Source organism: Primulina tabacum, chromosome 15 (genome assembly GCF_025594145.1).
Source record: "Primulina tabacum isolate GXHZ01 chromosome 15, ASM2559414v2, whole genome shotgun sequence".
Taxonomy (NCBI): domain Eukaryota; kingdom Viridiplantae; phylum Streptophyta; class Magnoliopsida; order Lamiales; family Gesneriaceae; genus Primulina; species Primulina tabacum.
In genome coordinates this window covers 18,673,151-18,697,159 of record NC_134564.1, presented here as the reverse complement: position 1 = coordinate 18,697,159, position 24,009 = coordinate 18,673,151, and the positions used below count along the sequence as shown (strand labels likewise).

General features: G+C 36.6%; 1 protein-coding gene across 1 annotated transcript; it reads right to left on the bottom strand.

Moving 5' to 3' along the window:
* Positions 1 to 6,090: 6,090 nt before the first annotated feature.
* On the bottom strand, positions 6,091 to 6,747 carry LOC142525936 (uncharacterized). Its single transcript, XM_075630217.1, has 2 exons — positions 6,570 to 6,747; positions 6,091 to 6,419 (listed from the first exon to the last, which is right to left on the bottom strand). Exons 1-2 carry the CDS (start codon positions 6,745 to 6,747, stop codon positions 6,091 to 6,093), a joined length of 507 nt encoding a protein of 168 aa, XP_075486332.1.
* Positions 6,748 to 24,009: the final 17,262 nt, after the last annotated feature.

The following is a 24,009-nucleotide window of genomic DNA, read 5'->3' as shown; positions in this document are numbered from 1 at the left end:
GAGATTTTGGTCCTGGAAGCGCCCTGAGCACAAATTTATGATATTTTAAAGTTTATGCATCACGTGTATGATTTTTATGAAATTATGATATATACAGTGCATGCTTGGTTATAATGAAAAAGTTGCGTATATACATATTTTTTTTAAGTGGTGAATATGATGATATTTTTGAAGGATGAGAATTTGTTGTGACTGACGATGTATATTTATACGATGACATGAGATATGATGAGTTGATGCCAAGGCTCATTGGACAGGTAATGCTATCGTTGATGTCCCTACCGCCCGGTACCGTGGTTATACGTAGATGGATCCATCGATAGAGCTGATACGATAAAGCTGATACGTAAGTCACAACTAAGGAACTGAATTCAATTAAAAAGAAAAGGTATACGTATATGATGACATGAGATGACATGCTTTGACGTGTTATGATTTTATACGACACTTTATGTTATGCTTTTAAGTTCATGAAAGATATGTTGAGTATGATATTTTTCACTGTTGTGTGCCATGTATATGTACTTGTTATTCCTGGTACAGGTGTGTTGAGTCTTTAGACTCACTAGGCTTTTGTGATGCAGGTGAGGTTGATGGTGAGGGAACTGGATGTGCCGAACTCTGAGCAGGCAGACCTGGTGCGGTGACATGACCCGAGGACCGCATGTTTTCCACATTATGATTTATGAGATTTGAGAGTAGATGAACATTTTCATACGTTGATGATTTTAAGATTTTTACTCGTTTATGTTTACGTATGATGTTGGATGAGTTTGGTTAATTTAAACAGAATTATTTTCGCTGTCTGATAATTACGATTATTTTAAATGATATTTCGAGTTTTAAAATAAATAAAAAAATTTATTTCCGCACTTTCAAAACGAATAGACTATGTCACCCCTTCTATCTCGACGATATGATATTTACTAAAATACTTTGATCTATACAACGATTTGTACAAACACACTTCAATTTGAACTTACCACTGCCAATAATGAAACTCTTAGTATCAATACAGTTTATCAGTACTAAACTGATATAATACTTCTTAGCACAACTGATCTCTATAAGATCAAATAATACAACAGTAAGTGTTTGTGCTTGTAAGCTCAAAGTATAGCCTTGAATGCTATGAATGTATATGCTATGTGTGAGCTTTTGAAATCTTATGAATATGAACAGAAAGCTTGTGAAGATTTCGGCTGAGTAAAAACCTGGTTGATTGAGTACGTTATGTTATACTTAGCTGTTCCTCTCGCCTATTTATAGGCTTGCTTCCAACGGTAACAATGAATGCATTTTGAATCTTTATATCTGTTGTTAGCCACGTCAACATTCCTCTAACAGTCGTACACTATGGCAGTTTTGAAATGCGGTGTTACTACTGCTCTTTGTACAATCTGTCGGTTGTTGGGTCACGTCATTTTCACTGAAGACGTGTAAATCTGATGAGCCGAGAGGATAAGCTCATGGTTGACTAACTGATCAGTTCCCAACTGATTGTTAAGTTATCTACACAACTTTTAGTTATCTTATATCAGTTCGGTTTCCTTGATAAACATTAATCTTCTATTCGAGCAACTATCAGAAACTTTAATATCAGTTGCCTTTAGTTTTCTTGATCAGTTGTTCAATCTTTTCACGCTTAGTTTGTCAAACTCCGAAATTAAGTTTCCAACACACTATGTGAGTTTAAAATTTTAGGCACTCTTATAAGGTATATCTTGGGCCATATAATTTAATATCTGATCTTATCACAATGGTTAATCACTCAAAAAATTTCACAAATCATATTTTTATAGTAATCAGAATATTAAAATTGATTTTTTATTCAAATAAAAATTTAAGCATCCTTAAATAGACTAATACATTTTCTAATTTAAACATTTCATACATGTAGCGTATGATATTTTTGCAAAAATTACAAAGATACAAACAATAAACATGATTTTATTTTAGAATAATTTTTTAATATTTTTTTAAAGTTTTTTTAATTTTTTAAATAAGTTTGTTCTCCCCCCAATCAAAATTGACATTGTCCTTAATGTCAAAATAACTATTAATAAATAGTACATAATGAAAGAGATATCACCTGGAATTTTATTGAAGATAACAAACTGAAACAAACAGAAACCAATCCATGACTTTTGAATCAATGATCCAACTTTCTTTTCTTACAGCTTGATTGCGACCAATTGATCTTTGTTATCATCGAATCAGGCTTATGAACAAAAGCTTCCAAATCATCAATTAATTGGCCCGCAGTCGAAGCAGAGATGAACATCTGTCGTGAATTTTCTGAAATGAAATTATGTTCCACAGCTTTATCAAGAAATGTCAACAAAATGTCATAATAATTATTGATATTCAACAAGCCCATATGTATATTATTGATATTAAGTTGGCCCCAAGAAACAACGCGAAAAATTTCTTCTACTGTACCAAAACCAATTGGTAGTGTGATAAAAGCATCAAAATTTTCAATCATTATGGTGATTCTTTCATGCATAGAAGAAACTTTTTATTTCTCCCCAATCGTAACACCTGTAATATTTTCTTCAGCTAAAGATGTAGGAATAATACCCAAAACCTGACTACCTCCAAGATGAGCAGATGTTGAAACAGATCACATTAACCCAATATTACCTCCCCCATTTACCAAGTGAATTTTTCTCTCAGCCTATATCTTTCCAAGATTATTCGCTGCTTCTACAAACACTTCATATTTTCCAGGACTCGACCCACAAATTACACAAATATTTTTCAATGTTTGTGCATAGGATCCAGCCAAGTTTTTACTTTCTTTTTGGTCTGCAAATATAGAAAAAAAGATGAGAGATTTTATGGGGATAATATGTTATCATGACAAAACTATGGGTCACAGCTATAAGCAGAATAAAAAGTAAAAACAATAATGACACACATGCATATAGACAATAGTGTGATTGTGGCTCACAATTTGCCTCTGATTTTATTTCCAGAAACGACTTCAACGCCTTTTATGAGTCGAAGATATGCTTCCCATCAAATTTTCTTATAAATTGGCAGACATTGTCTTTTTTAGTCGGATTCCCAAGACTATTACGATGATGCTCATCTTGGAATTGTTTCCATAAACTGAGAAGTTCAATATGCACTTGTCCACTAGAATGCGTCTCAAGAGTCAATAAGAAGTTATCTAAAAACTTTGTACTCAGCTCATTCTTAATAAAAACCAATTTTATCTTCTTTGTTATTGGAAACACATCCCAAAGATCTGCATCGTTTGTCGCAAGTCCATCTTGCACATTTATGACAAACCCCTAACCTTTTTACCCTTCGTTTTTTCGTATAAGTGCTTTTTCCTAATCCAAGCATATATCGAATGAACAATGACTATGGAGCTTCGGACCTTAGCTTATAATACAAGACGAATATCTTCTGGAATTATTTTTTGCATTATCAATCTCAATCTTTCACAACTACTTACATTAATTTTTCTTAAAACATTTTTAGAAACAGAGAAAAAATATTTACAAATTTTTGAGAGAATTTCATCCATTTTGAAAAGAAATGATTTTTTTTTAATTTTTGTATCAACAATTGTGAGAAACTAATTTAACTGACTATGAGAGTCACGAAGTACCATTATCCGTCATTTAATCGGGAAAATAAAAAGATTAAGAAAATCTCAAATAAAAACAAACAAAAGTAAATGCAACATAAAAAATAAAGGATCAGAAAGGGAAATAAACTCTTCTTGAAATATATAATTTTCTAAAAATAGTTTAAGTCTTTGTCCATTTACTTTAAAAACATCATAATTTTTATGATTTACAATGTCCACAGCTACGTAAGGATACACATGTTTTACAACATATGAGCCTGTCCATCTTGATCATAATTTTCCTAGGAATATGTGACGTCGAGAATTATAAAGCAAAGTTTTTTTACCAATATCAAATGATCTTGTAAGAATTGTCCTATCATGAAATGATTTGATTTTTACTTTATAAATCCTTGAATTCTCATACACGTCATGTAGAACCCGTAAATCAGACTACGTCTAAGCCATGCATAATTCCTAGTATCTTAAATTAAAATGATTTTTATTTCACGAGTATTTAAATTTAATTATTTTACGCAATAGTTTAATTGTTACCTTTTCAGTTAATTAAGTGAGGCTGAACTGGAGTTGGAGTTTTGAGATAGAATTTAATATTAAGAAAACATTCTCAGAATTTATTTTAGCTAGCTAATAAGTTAATTTAAGGTAAAAGAATGTTTAAGGAATTATTTAAGTAACTTGAGGTAAGTAGGAAATAAGTTCATTTAGGTTCCATAATTAATGTGTTAATTCAATAAATTATTTAATGGGTAGATAAGACTCTAAAGATTTAAAATACACTAACTAAGCAATATTTCCCCTCCACTTAATAGTCTAATTTCGGCCACCTCATAGGTGATTTAACATTTCTTTGACAACTCACCACCTTTGACCATTTCCTTGTTATTTCTTAGCATGATAGCCATTCATTTTTTTTTAATCACCATTAATTATTAATCAATCATTATCTTAGCCTTGTTGGATAGGAAGAATCGGTCATGCCCTTCATTACTCCTCCAAAAATCTTTTGGATACCAAACCAAGTCCTCATCTAACTATTCAAAGACAGCAAGACTTGGTCATGCCATTTAAATCCCTTCTATATTGCAACTCCCCTTCATTCCCCTAACCATTTCCCCCTCTCCCTTGCACCGAAATTCAAAGAGAATTCAAGAGTAACCTTCTTGACCCAATGGAAGATTGGGAGGTACTGCCCAAGGAAAGGAAAAGGTTACTTCCGGATCAGGAATAATAAAGAAAATTGCGAGTGAGTATTACACCAAGAATTGACAAGCGGTAAGGCTCTTCCTATCCTTGAGTCAGAGCTATGAGTTAATAACGCATTTGACATTTGATTGTTGAAAGGCTGACGTCGACTTACGTACGTCTCGTTGACTAAACGGTTACCGGTGTCATTAATTGACGATTATACGGCAGTCCACCGGGTCGGTTTCTTTATCATTCCAGTTTTGAGTGTCTTCTTGGATAGTTATAGCGGCCCATAGGCGCAAGATGTACCTTGTGGGGGGGGGGGGGGGGGGGGGGGGGGGGGGGGCGGTGGTCCCTTGGACATAGTCCTTTCAGGCAGCGGCCGTTTAGTCCATGGTCCATTGGATGGTCGGTGCAAGGCCAGAAATTAGAACACATTGATTCCGCTCGTTCCCGTCCTCAGGGCCGATCCTAACATTATCTGGGCCTGAGTCTGACTTTTAAAAACAGACCACTGAATCATAATGTGTGTCCATTTTTTTTTAGTTCCATAGCAATTTTTCAAAGTAAATCAATACGTCAAAGACAATATAAAAAACTAAATGAATAAAAATATCAAACATGTCCAAAATGATCACTAAAAAACAACCCGTCTAACAGTTTTAGAGCTAAAAATACTAATCAAGTCTGTATAATCAAGTTGTTCATTAATTTCTTTCTCGATCAATAACATAGCCAATCCATTCAATCTTTCTTGTGACATGGTTGATCAGAGAAAGTTTTGATGAGTTTTAACTTTGAGAAACTTCGCTCTGCACTTGCTACTGTGACCGGGACAGTCAACAAGATTTTAAAAGAAATATGAGCATTTGGGAAGGGGGGGGGTGGGGGGGGGGGCGGTGGTCCCTTGGACATAGTCCTTTCAGGCAGCGGCCGTTTAGTCCATGGTCCATTGGATGGTCGGTGCAAGGCCAGAAATTAGAACACATTGATTCCGCTCGTTCCCGTCCTCAGGGCCGATCCTAACATTATCTGGGCCTGAGTCTGACTTTTAAAAACAGACCACTGAATCATAATGTGTGTCCATTTTTTTTTAGTTCCATAGCAATTTTTCAAAGTAAATCAATACGTCAAAGACAATATAAAAAACTAAATGAATAAAAATATCAAACATGTCCAAAATGATCACTAAAAAACAACCCGTCTAACAGTTTTAGAGCTAAAAATACTAATCAAGTCTGTATAATCAAGTTGTTCATTAATTTCTTTCTCGATCAATAACATAGCCAATCCATTCAATCTTTCTTGTGACATGGTTGATCAGAGAAAGTTTTGATGAGTTTTAACTTTGAGAAACTTCGCTCTGCACTTGCTACTGTGACCGGGACAGTCAACAAGATTTTAAAAGAAATATGAGCATTTGGGAAACACTCATCCATTTTCTTCAAGTAATTCACTATATCAATGGCCGATTTTGCTTCTCTTGGTAATGAGCACCTCAAGAATGTCAACTCCGAAAATAGATCATCTCCATTAATATCAGAACAACCCTTATGAGTCAAAGAATTTTCAAGATTCTTGCAAGACCTCAACAAGGTTTCATCGTCTCCATGTTGTAACATCTCTAAATTGAACAAAAAACCAAATGTTTCTAAATATTTTTGAAACTATTCAAATCGAGCTTTCATAGAAGAACGAGCTTGATCGATTATTAAGAGAAAGTAGTTAATTCGAAAAGATTCTACAGCTGACTGTATCACTTCTTCATTGTTACTTTCACCAAATTGTTTCTTTTTTCGAATAACATGTTTCTCTCGAAATACAGCTTCAATGCCCATCTCACATGCCATTTCTTTAGCTTCAACCATGGCCTTATCGTAACCATCTTCTCTAAATTCTTCAAGAAATAAAACAATTCCTTGTAAAAGTTTGATAGCAACATCAATATCCATATTTTCAGATTGAAGAAATTAGGGGTTGTCTGTAGATGAATATTGGGGAAGATTGAGGAATAAATCGATAACAAGCTAAGCAAGTTCTATTTAATAAATACTTGGTTTTGGGCTATCTAGTAACTAGTATTATATATAATAATTTTTTTTAAAAAATTTTTGGGCCCCAAAAAAGCGATGGACCTGAGTCATTGGACTCATTTGCCTCTTAATAAGCACGGCCATGCCCGTCCTTCGCTTCAGGGCCTGTCAAACCTCGGTTAGCTCCTTCCAAATCCACTTGGATCTAAATATTTAGAAAAATTTTACGGTTCAAAACAAACCAAGGCATGTATATGTTTTTATTTACTCTTCAATCAAGCCATATAGATATTTTTAAACATCAATTGTACATGATTTTAATACAAGAAAACCGAAATACATCAACCTATTTTCAGAAAAGGAACATGCAGAATTTTTCGGATTTCCTTTGCTACCTCACGGGTTGGCTTGTTTTAATTGCTTCAGGTATTGGTTCGACCCTAGGCTCCCATGGATGCTTCTAGACATGTACTAGGACATGTTAGGACCATGTTGGTCCAATAGTTCAAGCCCCATGCATGCTGGAAATCGGATATGACAGCAACTCCCTCCTAGTGTCACTTGTGTTTCAATTTTCTGTCATCTTGCTGTCAAAGGAGAGTTTCTGATCTTGGCTACCCTAGGGGCCTATAGCCATGGTTAGAACACTCCCATATCATGTCAAAGACGTGACCAAGTTGCCCTTTCGAGGCATGGTCCATGGTGAAATCGGTTTTCAAGTAAAAGAAACAAGAACAGCCCCCCCCCCCCCCCCCCCCCCCCCCCCCCTCGACCCCTTTCAAATTCTGCACGTGTCCCTTCGGTTTTGGTGGTTTGGGGTGGACCTTGGTTGGCCTCTGGCCCTTAGCCCTAGTTCACACCATACCTATGGATGTCCAGATTGTGCCATGGTCAATCAAATAGGCACTGGAATGGTCCATGATAGCAAGAACGATCGCAACAGCCCACGCACAGGTTTGGCTCTCGGTGGGAAGTTTCGGTTGATTCATGGTGTGATTCGGATTGTGGCTGGCCAAGGTCCCTTAGCCATGGTCCAAACCATACCCTAGGATGTTGGTAAGAGGCTCTGGTCAGTGGTGCAAGCCCCAATGGCCGGTAGTCTCAAAAACGACGCAAGGAAACGAATGCGCTGCTGCTGTATTTTTGTTGACAGCAAGTGGTGCTTCGGTTCAGAGGATCGTTCGAGTTCATGGTTGGCTTTTAGCCTATAGCCTTGGACAGGACAGTACCTTATCGAGTTAGGAAGGTCATATTTTTGGCCGTTTGTGATTCGGTTAAGTTTAGAGGTCGTACGAGAATTTATGGTGCGAGGTGCCAAATTGACTCTCGAAAGAGCTTTTCACGTTTTGGCCTCCATTCACCAAAATTTCGACTTGCATCATTTTTGGAGCATTATTTCATCATTTTAGGTGTATTTTAATCATGACTAAATGATGGTTCGGTGTTGGTTCGGGTTGGCACGGAGTCATGATTAAATACTAAGTCGTTGAGCGTAATTGTCTCGTTTTTGGATTCAATTACAAAGTTTGGTCAAGAAAATCATTTGCATATTTTTCATGTTAAATTCAGGTCGCAGAGAGCCTGGGAACGATCCAACCCATTCGGTAAAATTAATACAGGATATTTAATTACGTTGTTTAATTACATTACGTGCAAAATATAAAATATTCATTTTTGAGAATTATGCGATATTGCTTGTGGCCAATTCACTATCATGGGATTATTGTATCATCCGGTTGTCACTTACCGGTTCAGTTCAGTTCAGTTCCACCCAGTATACTGTGGCATTAGTCTAATCAGACGATTATTACTTCACCCGGTGGTCATTTACCGGTTCAGTTCAGTTCAGTTCATGGGCCACTAGCGCAGAACATAATCTCGACAGAAAATTATGATATGCCATTTTATTTTAGGGCTCTCTTGAGCAAACATTTTACTTAAGATTTTCAGTTCAGTTATGCACGTATATATAATTAATCATGATGCGATTTTCAGTTCAGTTATGCAAGTATTATAATAACTCACGACATGATATTTTCACTTCACATGCAATTTTATTATTACTATTTGTTATTTACGATATATGCATGCTGAGTCTTTAGACTCACTAGACTTGATCGTTGTAGGTACTGATGAGGACGGGACTGAGGGCGGGGACCAGTGAGCCAGCTCGGGTCGGCAGTAGTGGAACCCGAGGACCTCATTTTCAGCATTTACCATTTTTATGCTCAAACATTTTAATCAGTTGTTGGATTACTTTAACTTGTTATTTTGCAAACAATAATTTCTTCCGCTGCTATTTTGAACATTAAATTTGATTTATCAGTTTATTTTATGAATAAGGCATTTTGATTATTTAAAAAAAAAATTAGATTTTTCCGCAAATTTTCAAACACAAATTTTCGGGCCATTATAGCTGGTATCAGAGCATATATTCTTGTAAAGGGTTGTACTACTACTGACCACGAGAAGCTCATGAAGTCACGTCTTCGGTCTGTAAGTTTTACATTTACGCATTTTATTTAAAGCATGAAATATTCGGACAGCATGTTTTCATGAAATATTTTACGTCCAGATTTTTATTGTTCAGTATTTAAATTTATATAAATTATGGAAATATGTATGTTGGTTACGTATGGGTTATGTATGGAACAGTATGCCCCCTAGACGCATCCTCGAGCGCACTAGAGAGGATGAGCCTCGCCAGGAGGACGGCATGAACCAGAGGCAGGAGAGGGACTTACCACCTCCACCTCCACCTGACATGAATGCCCAGATGCTAGCTGGGATGACTCAGTTCTTCGCACAGTTTGCGGGGAACCATGCTGTGGCAGCCAGGCCGACAAAGCCCGAGGCTACTTATGAGCGCTTCATGAAGATGAAGCCGAAGGAGTTTTCAGGGACGTCTGATCCCATGATTGCCGAGGGCTGGATCAAGTCACTCGAGGTTATGTTCTAGTTCATGGAGCTTGGAGATGCAGGCAGAGTTCGATGTGCCACCTATTTATTCGGAGGAGATGCCCGCTTATGGCGGGAAGGAGCGTCGGTAGCCCTGAACTTGGCTACGCTGAGCTGGACACGCTTCACGGAGGTATTTTACTCCAAATATTTTACTGATGAGGTGCGTTCCACGTTGACCAGGGAGTTCATGACCCTGAGGCAGGGAGATCTGACTGTTACGGAGTTCATCCGTAAGTTTGAGAGGGATTGCCATTTCGTGACCCTAATTACGAATGATGCTGGAGCAAAGTTAAGACACTTTCTGGACGGACTACGGCCAATCTTGCGCCGTGATGTTAGGGTGGCTTGCCCTACTACTTATGATGTTGCCGTCTCCAGAGCTCCAGCTGCAGAGCAGGACCAGCGTGACATTGAGAGGGATCGCCAGGGGAAGCGACCGATTTCAGTACCACACCGCCCTCCTCCTCCTCAGCAGCAGCATCAGAATAAGAGGTCTTTTCACGGCCCGCCTAGAAACAGAGGTCAGTAGCAGCAGCAGAGGGGACGCCCAGCCCCGAGGACTTTTGAGCATCCAGTCTGTCCCAAGTGCTCACGCCGCCATGCCGGAGCATGTTTGTATGGCTCAGGGAAGTGTTACAAGTGTGGTAGCCCAGACCACTTGCTGCCGCAGTGCCCTCAGAGGAATCTGCCTACCCAAGGCAGAGTGTTTTCTCTCCATGCTACGGAGACAAACCCGGAGACCATGCTTATGACAGGTACCTTTACGCTTTAAGTTTATATTTGGGATTTAATGTTTTGGGTTAAGATTTTGAACATAGAATTGCAGTAGGATTGCATGCTCTACTCAGTATTATTTTGGGAATTTAAGTTAGAAGAACTTTGACCTTTGCATGTCTATAAGTTTAGTTCTTGTAACTATTGGGTTCAACTTAGAGTTCGATCTTTCAGGAAGAATATTTATATCTGGTTCCGCTACGAAGGCCTTGATAGATTCAGGGGCCACTCACTCATTTATTTCGGAGGTCTTTGCTAATTTCCTCAAGGTCAAGACCGTTGGGCTAGATGTAGCCTATTCAGTAGTATTACCTTCTGGTGAGGAGATGGCAGCTACCAATGTGATCCGAGACTTAGATCTTGAGCTCCATGGCAACCTCGTTTATGCGGATCTGATCGTGTTGCCGATGCCGGAGTTTGACATCATAGTAGGGATGGATTGGCTATTGAGGAACAGAGTTTTGATCGACTTTCAGCGGAGATCTGTCCTAGTCCGACTGCCTGGGATGGCGCAGTTTTTATTTGAGCCAGATAGGTACTTTCCCTTACCGCGCATAATCCTTATGTCAAGGCTAAGAAGCTCATGCATAGAGGGTGTCGGGCGTTTTTAGCAACTTTTATATATGTCCCCGAGGCACCAAGTCAGTCAGTCGCAGATGTTCCTATTGTTAGAGATTTTCCAGACGTTTTTCCTGAGTACGTCTCTGGTATGCCACCCGAGCGAGAGGTGGAGTTTTCTATTGAGCTTATACCAGGTACGGCTCCGATATAAAAAGCGCCATACCGATTAGTGCCGACAGAGATGGCAGAACTTAAGAAGCAGATTCAGGAACTTCTGGATAAGGAGTTCATTCGCCCGAGTTTTTCACCATGGGGTGCGCCAGTCTTATTTGTGAAGAAGAAGGATGGCGCTATGAGGCTTTGCATTGACTACCGGGAGTTGAACAGGGTTACAGTGAAGAACAAATACCTACTTCCGAGGATTGAGGATTTGTTTGACCAGTTGCAGGGAGCTTCGATATTCTCCAAGATAGATCTGCGTTCCGGTTATCACCAGTTGAGGGTGAAAGATGCCGATGTTTCCAAGACTGCTTTTAGGACTCGTTATGGCCACTATGAGTTCCTTGTGATGCCGTTTGGTCTGATGAATGCGCCAGCGATCTTCATGGATCTCATGAATCGCGTATTTCAGCCATATCTTGACCAGTTTGTGATAGTATTCATAAACGACATTCTCGTCTACTCCAAGAATCAAGAGGATCACAGCAGACATCTGACCACAGTGTCGCAGACCTTGCAGAAGCATAAGTTATTCGCAAAGTTCAGTAAGTGCGAATTCTGGTTAGAGAAGGTGGCATTCTTAGGCCATATTGTTTCCAGCAGCGGTATTGAGGTAGACCCAGCGAAGGTTGCAGCAGTCAGAGATTGAGTTGTGCCACATAATGCATCAGAGATCCGCAGTTTTCTTGGGCTAGCAGGATATTATCGGAAGTTCATTAAGGGATTCTCCTCTATTGTCGTTCCACTCACATCATTGACCAAGAAGAATGCTAAATTTGTGTGGAGCGAGGAGTGTCAAAAGAGCTTCGATACTTTGAAGCAAGCTCTTATCTCAGCACCAGTTTTGGCCATGCCGTCAGGGCCCGGAGATTTTGTGTTGTATACCGATGCTTCGAAGCTCGGTTTAGGCGCAGTGTTGATGCAGCATGGGAAGGTGATAACATATGCTTCTCGACAGCTGAAAATCCATGAGAAGAATTACCCTACCCATGATCTAGAGTTGGCCGCCGTAGTTTTTGCCTTGAAGATTTGGAGGCATTATTTGTATGGAGAGAAGTGCCAGATCTTTACCGACCACAAGAGCCTCAAGTATTTCTTTACGTAGAAAGAGCTGAACATGCGTCAGAGGCGTTGATTGGAGCTTGTGAAGGATTATGACTGTGACATTAGCTACCACCCGGGTAAAGCTAATGTAGTTGCGGATGCATTGAGCAGAAAAGTCACAGTGATGGCTCATTTGACAGTTTCGAGACCTCTTCAGACTGAGATGCAGAGGTTTGGTCTAGAGACTTATCCTCGAGGTAGAGTTCCCCGTCTATCTACCTTGACTATTCAGTCCTCTCTTCTAGACCGTTTTCACAGTGGTCAGTCAGCAGATGAGCAGTTGGCAAAGTGGAAGCAGAGAGATGAGGCCAAGGGCAGTGTCTTGTATACAGTGAACGACGACATTGTGAGATACCGAGACAGAATGTGGGTTCCTAGTAGTGGTTCTATTCGAGCAGATATTTTATCAGAGGCCCATATGTCGCCGTACTCTATTCACCCTGGGAGTACAAAGATGTACAAAGACCTGCAGTTATTGTATTGGTGGCCGGGGATGAAGAAATACATCAGACGGTTTGTATCCGAGTGTCTGACATGTCAGCTTGTGAAAGCAGAGCATCAGAGACCAGCAGGTATGCTCAAGCCTCTTCCCATTCCCGAGTGGAAGTGGGAGAATGTCACCATGGACTTCGTGATCGGGTTGCCGAAGTCAGTCAGAGAATCAAATGCTATCTGGGTGATTGTTGATCGTCTTACCAAATCAGCGCACTTCTTGCCTATTAAGACGACTTTCACCATGATTCAGCATGCAGAGTCGTACATCCGAGAGATAGTCCGACTGCATGGCATTCCCGTTTCTATCGTGTCTAACAGAGACCCCAGATTCACTTCCTCGTTTTGGAAGGGTTTGCATTCGACCATGGGTACGAAGTTGCTGTTTAGCACAGCTTTCCATCCGCAGACAGATGGACAGTCTGAGCGAGTTATTCAGATTTTGGGGGATCTTCTCCGCACTTGTGTTATGTATTTCTCTGGGAGTTTGGAGTCAAATTGCCATTAGTGGAGTTCACCTATAACAACAGCTTCCAGTCGTCTATTGGTATGGCTCCGTTTGAAGCACTATATGGCCGTAAGTGTAGATCTCATGTTCATTCGGATGAAGTAGGGGAGAGAGCAGAGTTGGGTCCAGAGATTATTCCGTAGGCTGTCGATGTAGTAGTCAAGATCCGCGATAGGATGAGGACTGCTCAGAGTCAACAGAAGAGTTATGCGGATCAGAGGAGGAGAGATCTAGAGTTTGCCGTGGGCGACCATGTCTTTGTGAAAGTAGCACCTATGAAAGGTGTCATGCGATTTGGGAAGGAAGGAAAGCTCAGTCCGAGAATCATTGGACCATTTGAGATCCTCGACAGAGTTGGGACGCTAGTTTATCGTGTGGCTCTTCCGCCGAATCTGGCCGGAGTACATAATGTGTTCCACGTCTCTATGCTGAGGAAGTATATGGCGAATCCTTCGCATGTCTTGAAATTTGAGCCGTTGCATCTTACTCCGAACATGTCTTATGAGGGGAGACCAGTGCAGATCTTAGACAGGCAGGAGAAGAAGCTTCGGAACAAGCTGGTTAAGCGAGTCAAAGTCAAATGGCTTAACCATTCAGAGGATGAAGCTACATGGGAATCTGAGCCAGAGATGAGGAGTCGTTACCCCGAGTTATTCGGTGAGTTTTAATTTCGAGGACAAAATTTCTTTTAAGGGGGGAGGGTTGTAGAACCCGTAAATCAGACTACGTATAAGCCTTGCATAATTCCTAGTATCTTAAATTAAAATGATTTTTATTTCATGAGTATTTAAATTCCTTTATTTCAATTTAATTATTTTACGCAATAGTTTAATTGTTACCTTTTCAGTTAATTAAGTGAGGCCGGACTGGAGTTGGAGTTTTGAGATAGAATTTAATATTAAGAAAACATTCCCGGAATTTATTTTAGCTAGCTAATAAGTTAATTTAAGGTAAAAGAATGTTTAAGGAATTATTTAAGTAACTTGAGGTAAGTAGGAAATAAGTTCATTTAGGTTCCATAATTAATGTGTTAATTCACTAAATTATTTAATGGGTAGATAAGACTCTAAAGATTTAAAATACACTAACTAAGCAATATTTTCCCTCCACTTAATAGCCTAATTTCGGCCACCTCATAGGTGATTTAACATTTCTTTGACAACTCACCACCTTTGACCCTTTCCTTGTTATTTCTTAGTATGATAACCCTTCAATTTTTTTTAATAACCATTAATTATTGATCAATCATTATCTTTGCCTTGTTGGATAGGAAGAATCGGTCATGCACTTCATTAACCCTCCAAAAATCTTTTGGATATCAAACCAAGTCCTCATCTAACCATTCAAAGAGACCAAGACTTGGTCATGCCATTTAAATATCTTCTATATTGCAACTCCCCTTCATTCTCACAACCATTTCCCCCTCTCCCTTGCACCGAAATTCAGAGTAAAAAAATCGTGAGGTGCTAGGGGAAAAACAAGAGAGAAAATCAAATAGAAGCAAGAGAGTGAAGAGCACTCCGTCTCCTCCGCGCCGCATCGTTGTTTCGTTTGTTTTTCGTTCAAAACAAACCAAGGCATGTATATGTTTTTATTTACTCTTCAATCAAGCCATATAGATATTTTTAAACATCACTTGTACATGATTTTAATACAAGAAAACCGAAATACATCAACCTATTTTCAAAAAACGAACATGCAGAATTTTTCGGATTTCCTTAGCTACCTCACGGGTTGGCTTGTTTTAATTGTTTCAGGTATTGGTTCGACCCTAGGCTCCCAAGGCTGCTTCTAGACATGTACTAGGACATTTTAGGACCATGTTGGTCCAATAGTTCAAGCCCCATGCATGCTGGAAATCGGATATGACAGCAACTCCTTCCTAGTGTCACTTGTGTTTCAATTTTCTGTCATCTTGCTGTCAAGGGAGAGTTTCTGATCTTGGCTGCCCTAGGGGCCTATAACCATGGTTTGAACACCCCCCTATCATGTCTAATACGTGACCAAGTTGCCCTTTCTAGGCTTGGTCCATGGTGGAATCGGTTTTTAAATAAAAGAAACAAGAACAGCCCCCCCCCCCCCCCCCCCCCCCCCCCTTCGACCCCTTTCAAATTCTGCACATGTCCCTTCGGTTTTGGTGGTTTGGGGTGGACCTTGGTTGGCCTCTGGCCCTTATCCCTGGTTCACACCATACCTCTGGATATCTAGATCATGCCATGGTCAATCAAATGGCCACTGGAATGGTCCATGACAGCAAGAACGATCGCAACAGCCCACGCATAGGTTCGGCTCTCGGTGGGAAGTTTCGGTTGATTCATGGTGTGATTCGGATTGTGGCTGGCCTATGGCCCTTAGCCATGGTTCAAACCATACCCTAGGATATTGGTAAGAGTCTCTGGTCGGTGGCGCAAGCCCCAATGGCAGGTAGTCTCGAAAACGACGCAAGGAAACGAATGCGCTGCTGCTGTATTTTTGTTGACAGCAAGTGGTGCTTCGGTTCAGAGGCTCGTTCGAGTTCATGGTTGGCTTTTAGCCTATGGCCTTGGACTGGACAGTACCTTATCGAGTTATAAAGGTCATGTTTTTGGCCGTTTGTTATTAGGTTAATTTTAGAGGTCGTACGAGAATTTACGGTGCGAGGTGCCAAATTGACTCTCGATAGAGCGTTTCATGTTTTGGCCTCCATTCACCAAAATTTCGACTTGCATCATTTTTGGAGCATTATTTCATCATTTTAGGTGTATTTTAATCATGACTAAATGATGGTTTGGTGTTGGTTCGGGTTGGCACGGAGTCATGATTAAATACTAAGTCGTTGAGCGTAATTGTCTCTTTTTTGGATTCAATTAAAAAGTTTGGTCAAGAAAATCATTTGCATATTTTTCATGTTAAATTTAGGTCGCAGCGAGCCTGGGAACGATCCAACCCATTCGGTAAAATTAATACAGGAAATTTAATTACGTTGTTTAATTAAATTACGTGCAAAATATAAAATATTCATTTTTTGAGAATTATGCGATATTGCTTGTGGCCAATTCACTGTCATGGGATTATTGTATCACCCGGTGGTCACTTACCGGTTCAGTTCAGTTCAGTTCAGTTCCACCCAGTATACTGTGGCATTAGTCTGATCAGACGATGATTACTTCACCTGGTGGTCAATTACCGGTTCTGTTCAGTTCAGTTCATGGGCCACTAGCGTAGAACATAATCTCGACAGAAAATTATGATATGCCATTTTATTTCAGGGCTCTCTTGAGCAAACATTTTACTTAAGATTTTCAGTTCAGTTATGCACGTATTTATAATTATTCATGATGCGATTTTCAGTTCAATTATGCAAGTATTATAATAACTCACGACATGATATTTTCACTTCACATGCAATTTTATTATTACTACTTGTTATTTACGATATATGCATGCTGAGTCTTTAGACTCACTAGACTTGATTGTTGTAGGTACTGATGAGGACGAGACTTAGGGCGGGGACCAGTGATCCAGCTCGGGTCGGCAGTAGTGGAACCCGAGGAACTCATTTTCAGCATTTACCATTTTTATGCTCAAACATTTTTATCAGTTGTTGGATTACTTTAACTTGTTATTTTGCAAACAATAATTTCTTCCGCTGCTATTTTGAACATTAAACTTGATTTATCAGTTTATTTTATAAATGAGGCATTTTGATTATTTTAAAAAGAAAATTTTAAATTTTTCCGCAAATTTTCAAACACGAATTTTCGGGCAATTATACGTCATTTCTGGGTTCATCAAGTTCATTAAGTTGAAATTTGCGCAAATTTTGGCATCATCCATGCTTGATTTAAAAGTTTGATCGCCCAATAATTTTTATATTCCAATTCTACAGGCAAATGAAAATGTTTTTTGTAAACCAACGTATATGGAGACATATTTAATAATGTTTTAAAAGCCGTTCAATATGGCCAAAGTGCATCATTAAGTCGCAAAGACCAATATTTTCTATTTGGATTAACAGTTTTTTCCAAAATTTGCTGTATCTCCCTATTAGCTAATTCAACTTGTCTATTTGTTTGAGGATGATAAGGAGTAGTTACTTTGTGAGTAATACCATATTTTTCATTAATGAAGCAAATGGTTTATTAACAAAGTGAGTTCCCCCATCACTTATCATGGCTCGATGAATTCCAAATGTACTAAAAATATTTTCTTCCAAAAGTTCGATGACGATTTTATGATCAATTGTGCGACATGGAATTGCCTCTATCCATTTGGAAACATAATCAATTGTAAATAAAATATACAATTATCCAAACGACAGTGAAAAATGTCCCATAAAATCAATTCTCCAACAGTCAAAAATTTCAATTTCAATGATAGGATTCAAAGGCACAATGTTTCTTTTTAAAATTGTACCAATTTTTGACAATATTCATAGATCTTGTAGATTTCGTGATCGTCTTTAAATAAAGTGGGCCAATAAAATCCACACTGCAAGACTTTTGTAGCCGTTTTTTGAAGAAAAATATCATCTGCATGCTTTTGAATGACAAAATTTAATGACACTAATTACCTCATTGTCGGGTACGCAACGTCAAAAAATTTGATCTGGACAATACTTGAACAGATACGGATCATCCCAATAAAAGTTTTTTACCTCATTCAAAAATTTTCTTTTATCTTGGGAACTCCATTGTGGTGGCATTTTTCCCGTCACAAGAAAATTTACTATGTTAGCAAACCAAAGTGTAGTAGTAACTGAAAATAGATTTTCATCAGGAAAATTATCATCAATTGGTGTCATTTCACAAGATGATCCCGTTACTAGTATTGATAAATGATCCGCTACGACATTCTCGGTTCCTTTTTTATCTTTGATTACAATGTCAAATTCTTGGAGCAATAAAATATCGTATCAGTCGTGGCTTTGAATCATGTTTGATCAATAAATATCTAATAGCAAAATGATCAGTAAACACAATATTGTTGATCCAATCAAATAAGAACGAAATTTATAAAATGCTACTATTACAGCAAGTAATTCTTTTTCAGTTGTAGAATATTTCATTTGAGCATTGTTTAAATTTCTACTTGCATAATATATCACATAAGGCTTACCATTTCTTCTTTGACCCAATACTGCACCGACTTTATAATCACTCGCGTCACACATGATTTCAAATGGTAAAGACCAATCAGGAGGTTGCATGATAGGAGCTGATGTTAAATGTCGAATGATTTTATCTAAAGCATTTTGACATTCTTGAGTCTACTCAAATGTAGTATCTTTTGTTAAGAGGTTACAAATGGGTTTAGAGATTAAATTAAAGTCATTTATATACCTCCTATAAAATCCAGCATGTCCCAAATATGAGCGAATTTTTCTTTAATGGTTTTTTGGGGGGTTAAATTGTCAATGACATCAACTTTTGCTTTATCAACTTCAATTCCATGAGATGACACAACATGTCCTAAAACAATCACAGAAGTAATCATGTAATGAAATTTTTTCCAATTTAAAATAAGACCTTTTTCCTCACATATTTTTATAACTTTTTCCAAATTTTCAAGACAATTATCAAATATATTTCCAAAAACAGTTAAATCATCCATGAAAATCTCCAAAAAAATTCAATCATGTCGCTAAAAATGCTTAGCATACATCTTTGAAATGTTGCGGGGGCATTGCATAAACCAAATGGAATCCTTCTGAATGCAAATGTTCCAAAAGGTCTTCGAGTGCAATGCGAATTTGATAATAGCCTGAATATCCATCAAGAAAGCAGTAGTAGGGATGACCTGCTACTCTTTCTAAAATTTAATCTAAAAATGATAATGGAAAATGATCTTTTCTAATGGCGTCATTTAATTTTCTATAATCAACACATCCGCCAACTAGATGGGACTCGACTTGTTATCAATTCAGCTTTTTCATTTTTTATCACTGTGATGCCAGATTTTTTTTGAACTACTTGTGTTGGACTTACCCATTTACTCAGAAATAGGGCAGATAATTCCAATATTAAGTAGTTTAAGAACTTCAGTTCTCAAAACATCTTTCATATATGGATTTAATCTTCTTTGTGGTTGTTGAGATGTTTTATCATTTTCTTCTAAGTGAATTTTGTTAGTGAAAATTAGTCGATTAATGTCATTGAGATCTTTTAGTGTCCAACCAATTGCATTTTTTTATGTCTTTTAAGATTATCAACTAATTTACCTTCTTGATCAATTGCTAGTTTGGAAGAAATTACGATCGGATATGTTTCATCTTCTCCAAGAAATGAATACTTCAATTCTTCTAGCAGGGGTTTTAACTCCAATATCGGTGGTTCATCTATGTTATCGTATTTTGCCTCAAATTCTTTCTCTGATCCTAGTAACGAGTGATACCTGATAAAATCATCAAGATTAATTTCAATATTGTCTTTAATAGTATCAATTGAACAAATATCTAATTGGTCACGAGTACTCCCTTCTTGAATGTTTTCTTCCACAAGAGTTTCAATAAGATTTTCATCTTCACTTTCATCTCCTTTGTCATGTGGTTGCTTACAAAGATTAAAAACATTAAGCTCCAAAGTCATGTTACCAAATGACAACTTCATTATTCCATTCCTGCAATTTATTAGAGCATTAGAAGTTGCTAAAATGGACGGCCCAAAATTATAGAAATTGCATTACAAGCTTCGATAGGTTGAGTATCTAAAACTATGAAATCGACAGGATACACAAAGTTATCAACTTGGACCGACACATCTTCCACCATACCTCTTGGCACTTTAAAAGATCTATCGGCACGTAATAGTGTTACCGAACTAGGTTTTAACTCGCCTAGATTGAATTTTTTATAAACTAAATATGAAAGTAAATTCACACTAGCTCCAAAATCAAGCAATGCTTTTTTAATCTTTTGTTTTTCAATAATACATGAAATAGTATGACAACCAAGGTCTTTGTATTTCAAAGTATTATTATTTTGAATGATTGCACTTACTTGTTCTATTAAAAATTCTTTCTTTTTTCACATTCAATTTTCTTTTCACAGTTCACAAGTGTTTCAAAAATTTGGCATATGAAGGTACTTGCTTTATTGCATCTAATAAAGGAATATTAACTTTTACTTATTTAAAAATATCATATATATCAGAATTCAAATTTGATTTTTTTTATTTTTCAATGCATGAAGGAATGGTGGTGACACTGTCTGTTGATACTTCTCTTCGCAAGTTATCGGTTCCACTTCCTCACCCTTTGAAGTTTATTTATCATCATCTTCACAAAGTTCAAGAATGGATTTTTCCGCAACCTTACCACTGCGAAGGGTAATAACAGATTTTACCTGATCCATCAATTGAGCTCCAGAAGTTTTAGTTTGTGAATGATGATCCTTGGGATTAGGTTGTGGTTGTGAAGGAAATTTACCTTTTTCATTAACATTAAGTGCATATGCAAATTTAGTAAGAGTATCTTTCAAATCTGTCATGGTTTGAGCAGTTTGAGTATTGATAGACTCTTGCTTTGCCATGAAAGAATTCAATGTATCTTCCAAATTTTTTTTAGGTGGAGGAACATAAAGTGCATAATTTTGAAAATTTTGATGATTTTGGAAATGTGGTTGTGAAAATTGTGCAAAATTATCATTCCTCCGACTAAAATTTGGATGATTTCGCCAACCTGGATTGTAACTTTGAGAAACTGATTCAAAATTTGGTCTTTTGAAATTGTTCAAAGCATTGGCTTGTTCATGGAGACATTCTTTAAAAGAGGACAAAGTGGGACAATATTTTGTAGAATGATCACTTGTATCACAGATGTGACACACAATTTTTTGAACAGATTTTAATTGACCATTCTTTTTCAATTCAAGTGCCTCAATTTTTCTTGCCAAAGAAGTAAATCTAGCTTGGAGATCATGTTCATCTTTGAGGGTTTACATACCTCCATCAGGTGTGGGTGATTGAATCTTGTTTGATGGTTCGATTATACCTATAGTGTCCAAATTTTGAGCATTTTCAGCTAATGAATCGAGATACTCAATTGTCTCGTTTGGATCTTTATCTTCAAATGTTCCATTACACATAAATTCAACCATTTGTCTATCTTTAAGTGTTAATCCTTCATAAAATTAGTAAACAACTCTCCAAATTTCAAAACCATGACGTGGACAAAGATTAAGCAATTCTTTGTATATATCCCAACACTAATAAAAAGTTTCTCCTTGTTTTTGAGTGAAAGTGATTATTTGCATTTTGAACGAATTTGTTCTATGAGATGAAAAAACTTTTTCAAAAATTGTTGTTGCAATTCATCCCAAGCTCGAACGGATCCCGATATAAGATTTTGTAGCCAAGTTTTAGCTTTATCTTTTAAAGAAAAAGGAAAAAGCTAAAGTCGAATGGTTTCATGCTACAATTTAGATCATTATATGTGTTGCACACTTCTTCAAACTCTCGTAAATGCATGTATGGATTTTCAGAATCCAAGCCATGAAAGTTGGGTAAAAGTTGGATAATACCAGGCTTAAAATTTAAATGAGATGCATCAGCTGGAAAAACTAGACATGAAGGTGCACTAGTACGTGTAGGATTCATGTGATTTCTAAATGTTCTTCGTCTATCATGATCATGTTGAAATTGAATTTCATCTTCATTTTCTTGGATGTGTTCTTCCGCCATGTTTTGTGAAAATAAAGGATTATTTCGAATGAGTCGACCACTAAGTGTACATGACCAAATGCTCATGCCAATGTAAAAGAAAAAGAATAAAAACACACAAAATCGATAAAAAAATTCAAAGAAAGAAAAATAAACTATAAAAAAATTAAATAGACTTGAAATTAAATTATACTTCCCTGACAACGGAAAAAAAACCTGATGTGACTTTGATTGTTGAACTCCCAAGAGCAGATTGTTCACAAGTAGTATAATTCGGTGCGTCCGAATATCGTATCCACATGGAAGTTAAGGTAATTACAAGTCCACTACAATGTCCTTTTGTTTTGTTTTGTTTTTTCTTTTAATTGTTTGAATCTTTAATTGATAATTTTTAATTATTCAAATTTTAATTGAAGTAGTTGAGATTAGAGGATCCACTTTTTGGTATTTTAATAAAGTTATCATTAATGATCATTATTGAAATCCACATAATAAAATGGTTCCAATATATTAAATAATCATATTTATATTTTGTTATATATTATTATCTTATAAGTATATAATATATATCAAAACTTATAAATGTTGTCAAGTATTTATTATGCTATATATATTTTTGTAAACACTTCAATGTTTCCATTTTAAATGGTTGGTAAAACCAAACAAATATTTAAAAGGTACCGAGAAATTAATATTATGATATATTCATATATAATAAATCAAGGCATCCATTTTAATGTTTGGTAATACCAAACTGACATTGAAATGGTTCCAATAATTTAGTGTAACACATAGAAACAATAAATCAAGACTCTCACTTATAAGTAGGGTATAATAATACTTAAAAAATAAATATAAAATAAAAATAAATAATGATTAAATAATATAAAACATAGATTATTACTTTTTAATAACCTTATAATCATACCAAGAGTCTCACCTTTTCATCTCAACTTTGGGATCACTACAAGAATAATTGCTTGTGGTGACATTCATAAATGTCATCATATTCAATATTTAGTGACATTTAAGTTTTAGTGACACCTCCAACAAATGTCATCTATTCCAATGTCTTCTTAAACTTACTGACATTTTTTAATGTCATTATAAGATGTTAATGACAACTTTATACGTGTTACTAATAATTCATATAATGACAATTTTAAATGTCAGGAAAACTCATGTTTAAATACATTTATAGATGTCTTGTTATTATAGTAATAATGACAAATTTATATGTCAGTTAAAATCATTTATAATGACAACTAAAAGTGTCGTGTATATTATTTATAGTGACAATAACAAATGAGGGAATATTTGGGTTGGATAAATATAGGAGGAGGGAAAATTAGATAAAATAAATGTGAGAATAAAAAAAACATATGAGATTAGTTATCCTGACATTTTTAATTTATGTCATTTTTTATATGGAGGGAGACAATTATTTTCCCTCCTCCAATATTTATCTAACCCAAATATTCTCACACTTATTTATAGTGAAATTTTTTAGTTTTTAATGATTTTTTACGATGTGGGAAAAGTAATTGTTTCCCTCCATATAAAAGATGACATCAATTAAAAATGTCATGATAACTAATCTAATATGTTTTTTTATTTTACACATTATTAATTTTTTACAAGTGTCATTATTCAGTATTTGTAATAACATTTAATTAAAAGTGTCTAAAAAAAAGTGTCACAATAGCCATTTATTGTTGTAGTGGATGTTAGCTATTCATTATTCAAAGTGTAAAACTTTGAATATGAAATTAACATGCTAAACATATTTAAATGAAGAAATAAAGAGAAAAAAAAAGAGAGAAATATTATGAACTTAAATGTTTGTTCATAAAATGAGGGATATCTCAATACAATAAAATGCACCCCTATTTATAGCCAAATTTGGGTAGACAACCACAAATAAAA

Coding starts and splice junctions, on each gene's coding strand:
- LOC142525936 (XM_075630217.1), bottom strand. CDS start 6,747: ATGGATATTGATGTTGCTATCAAACTTTTACAAGGAATTGTTTTATTT. Junction 6,420..6,569: donor AAAGAAACAATTTGGTGAAA/GTAACAATGAAG, acceptor TGTTCAATTTAG/AGATGTTACAACATGGAGAC.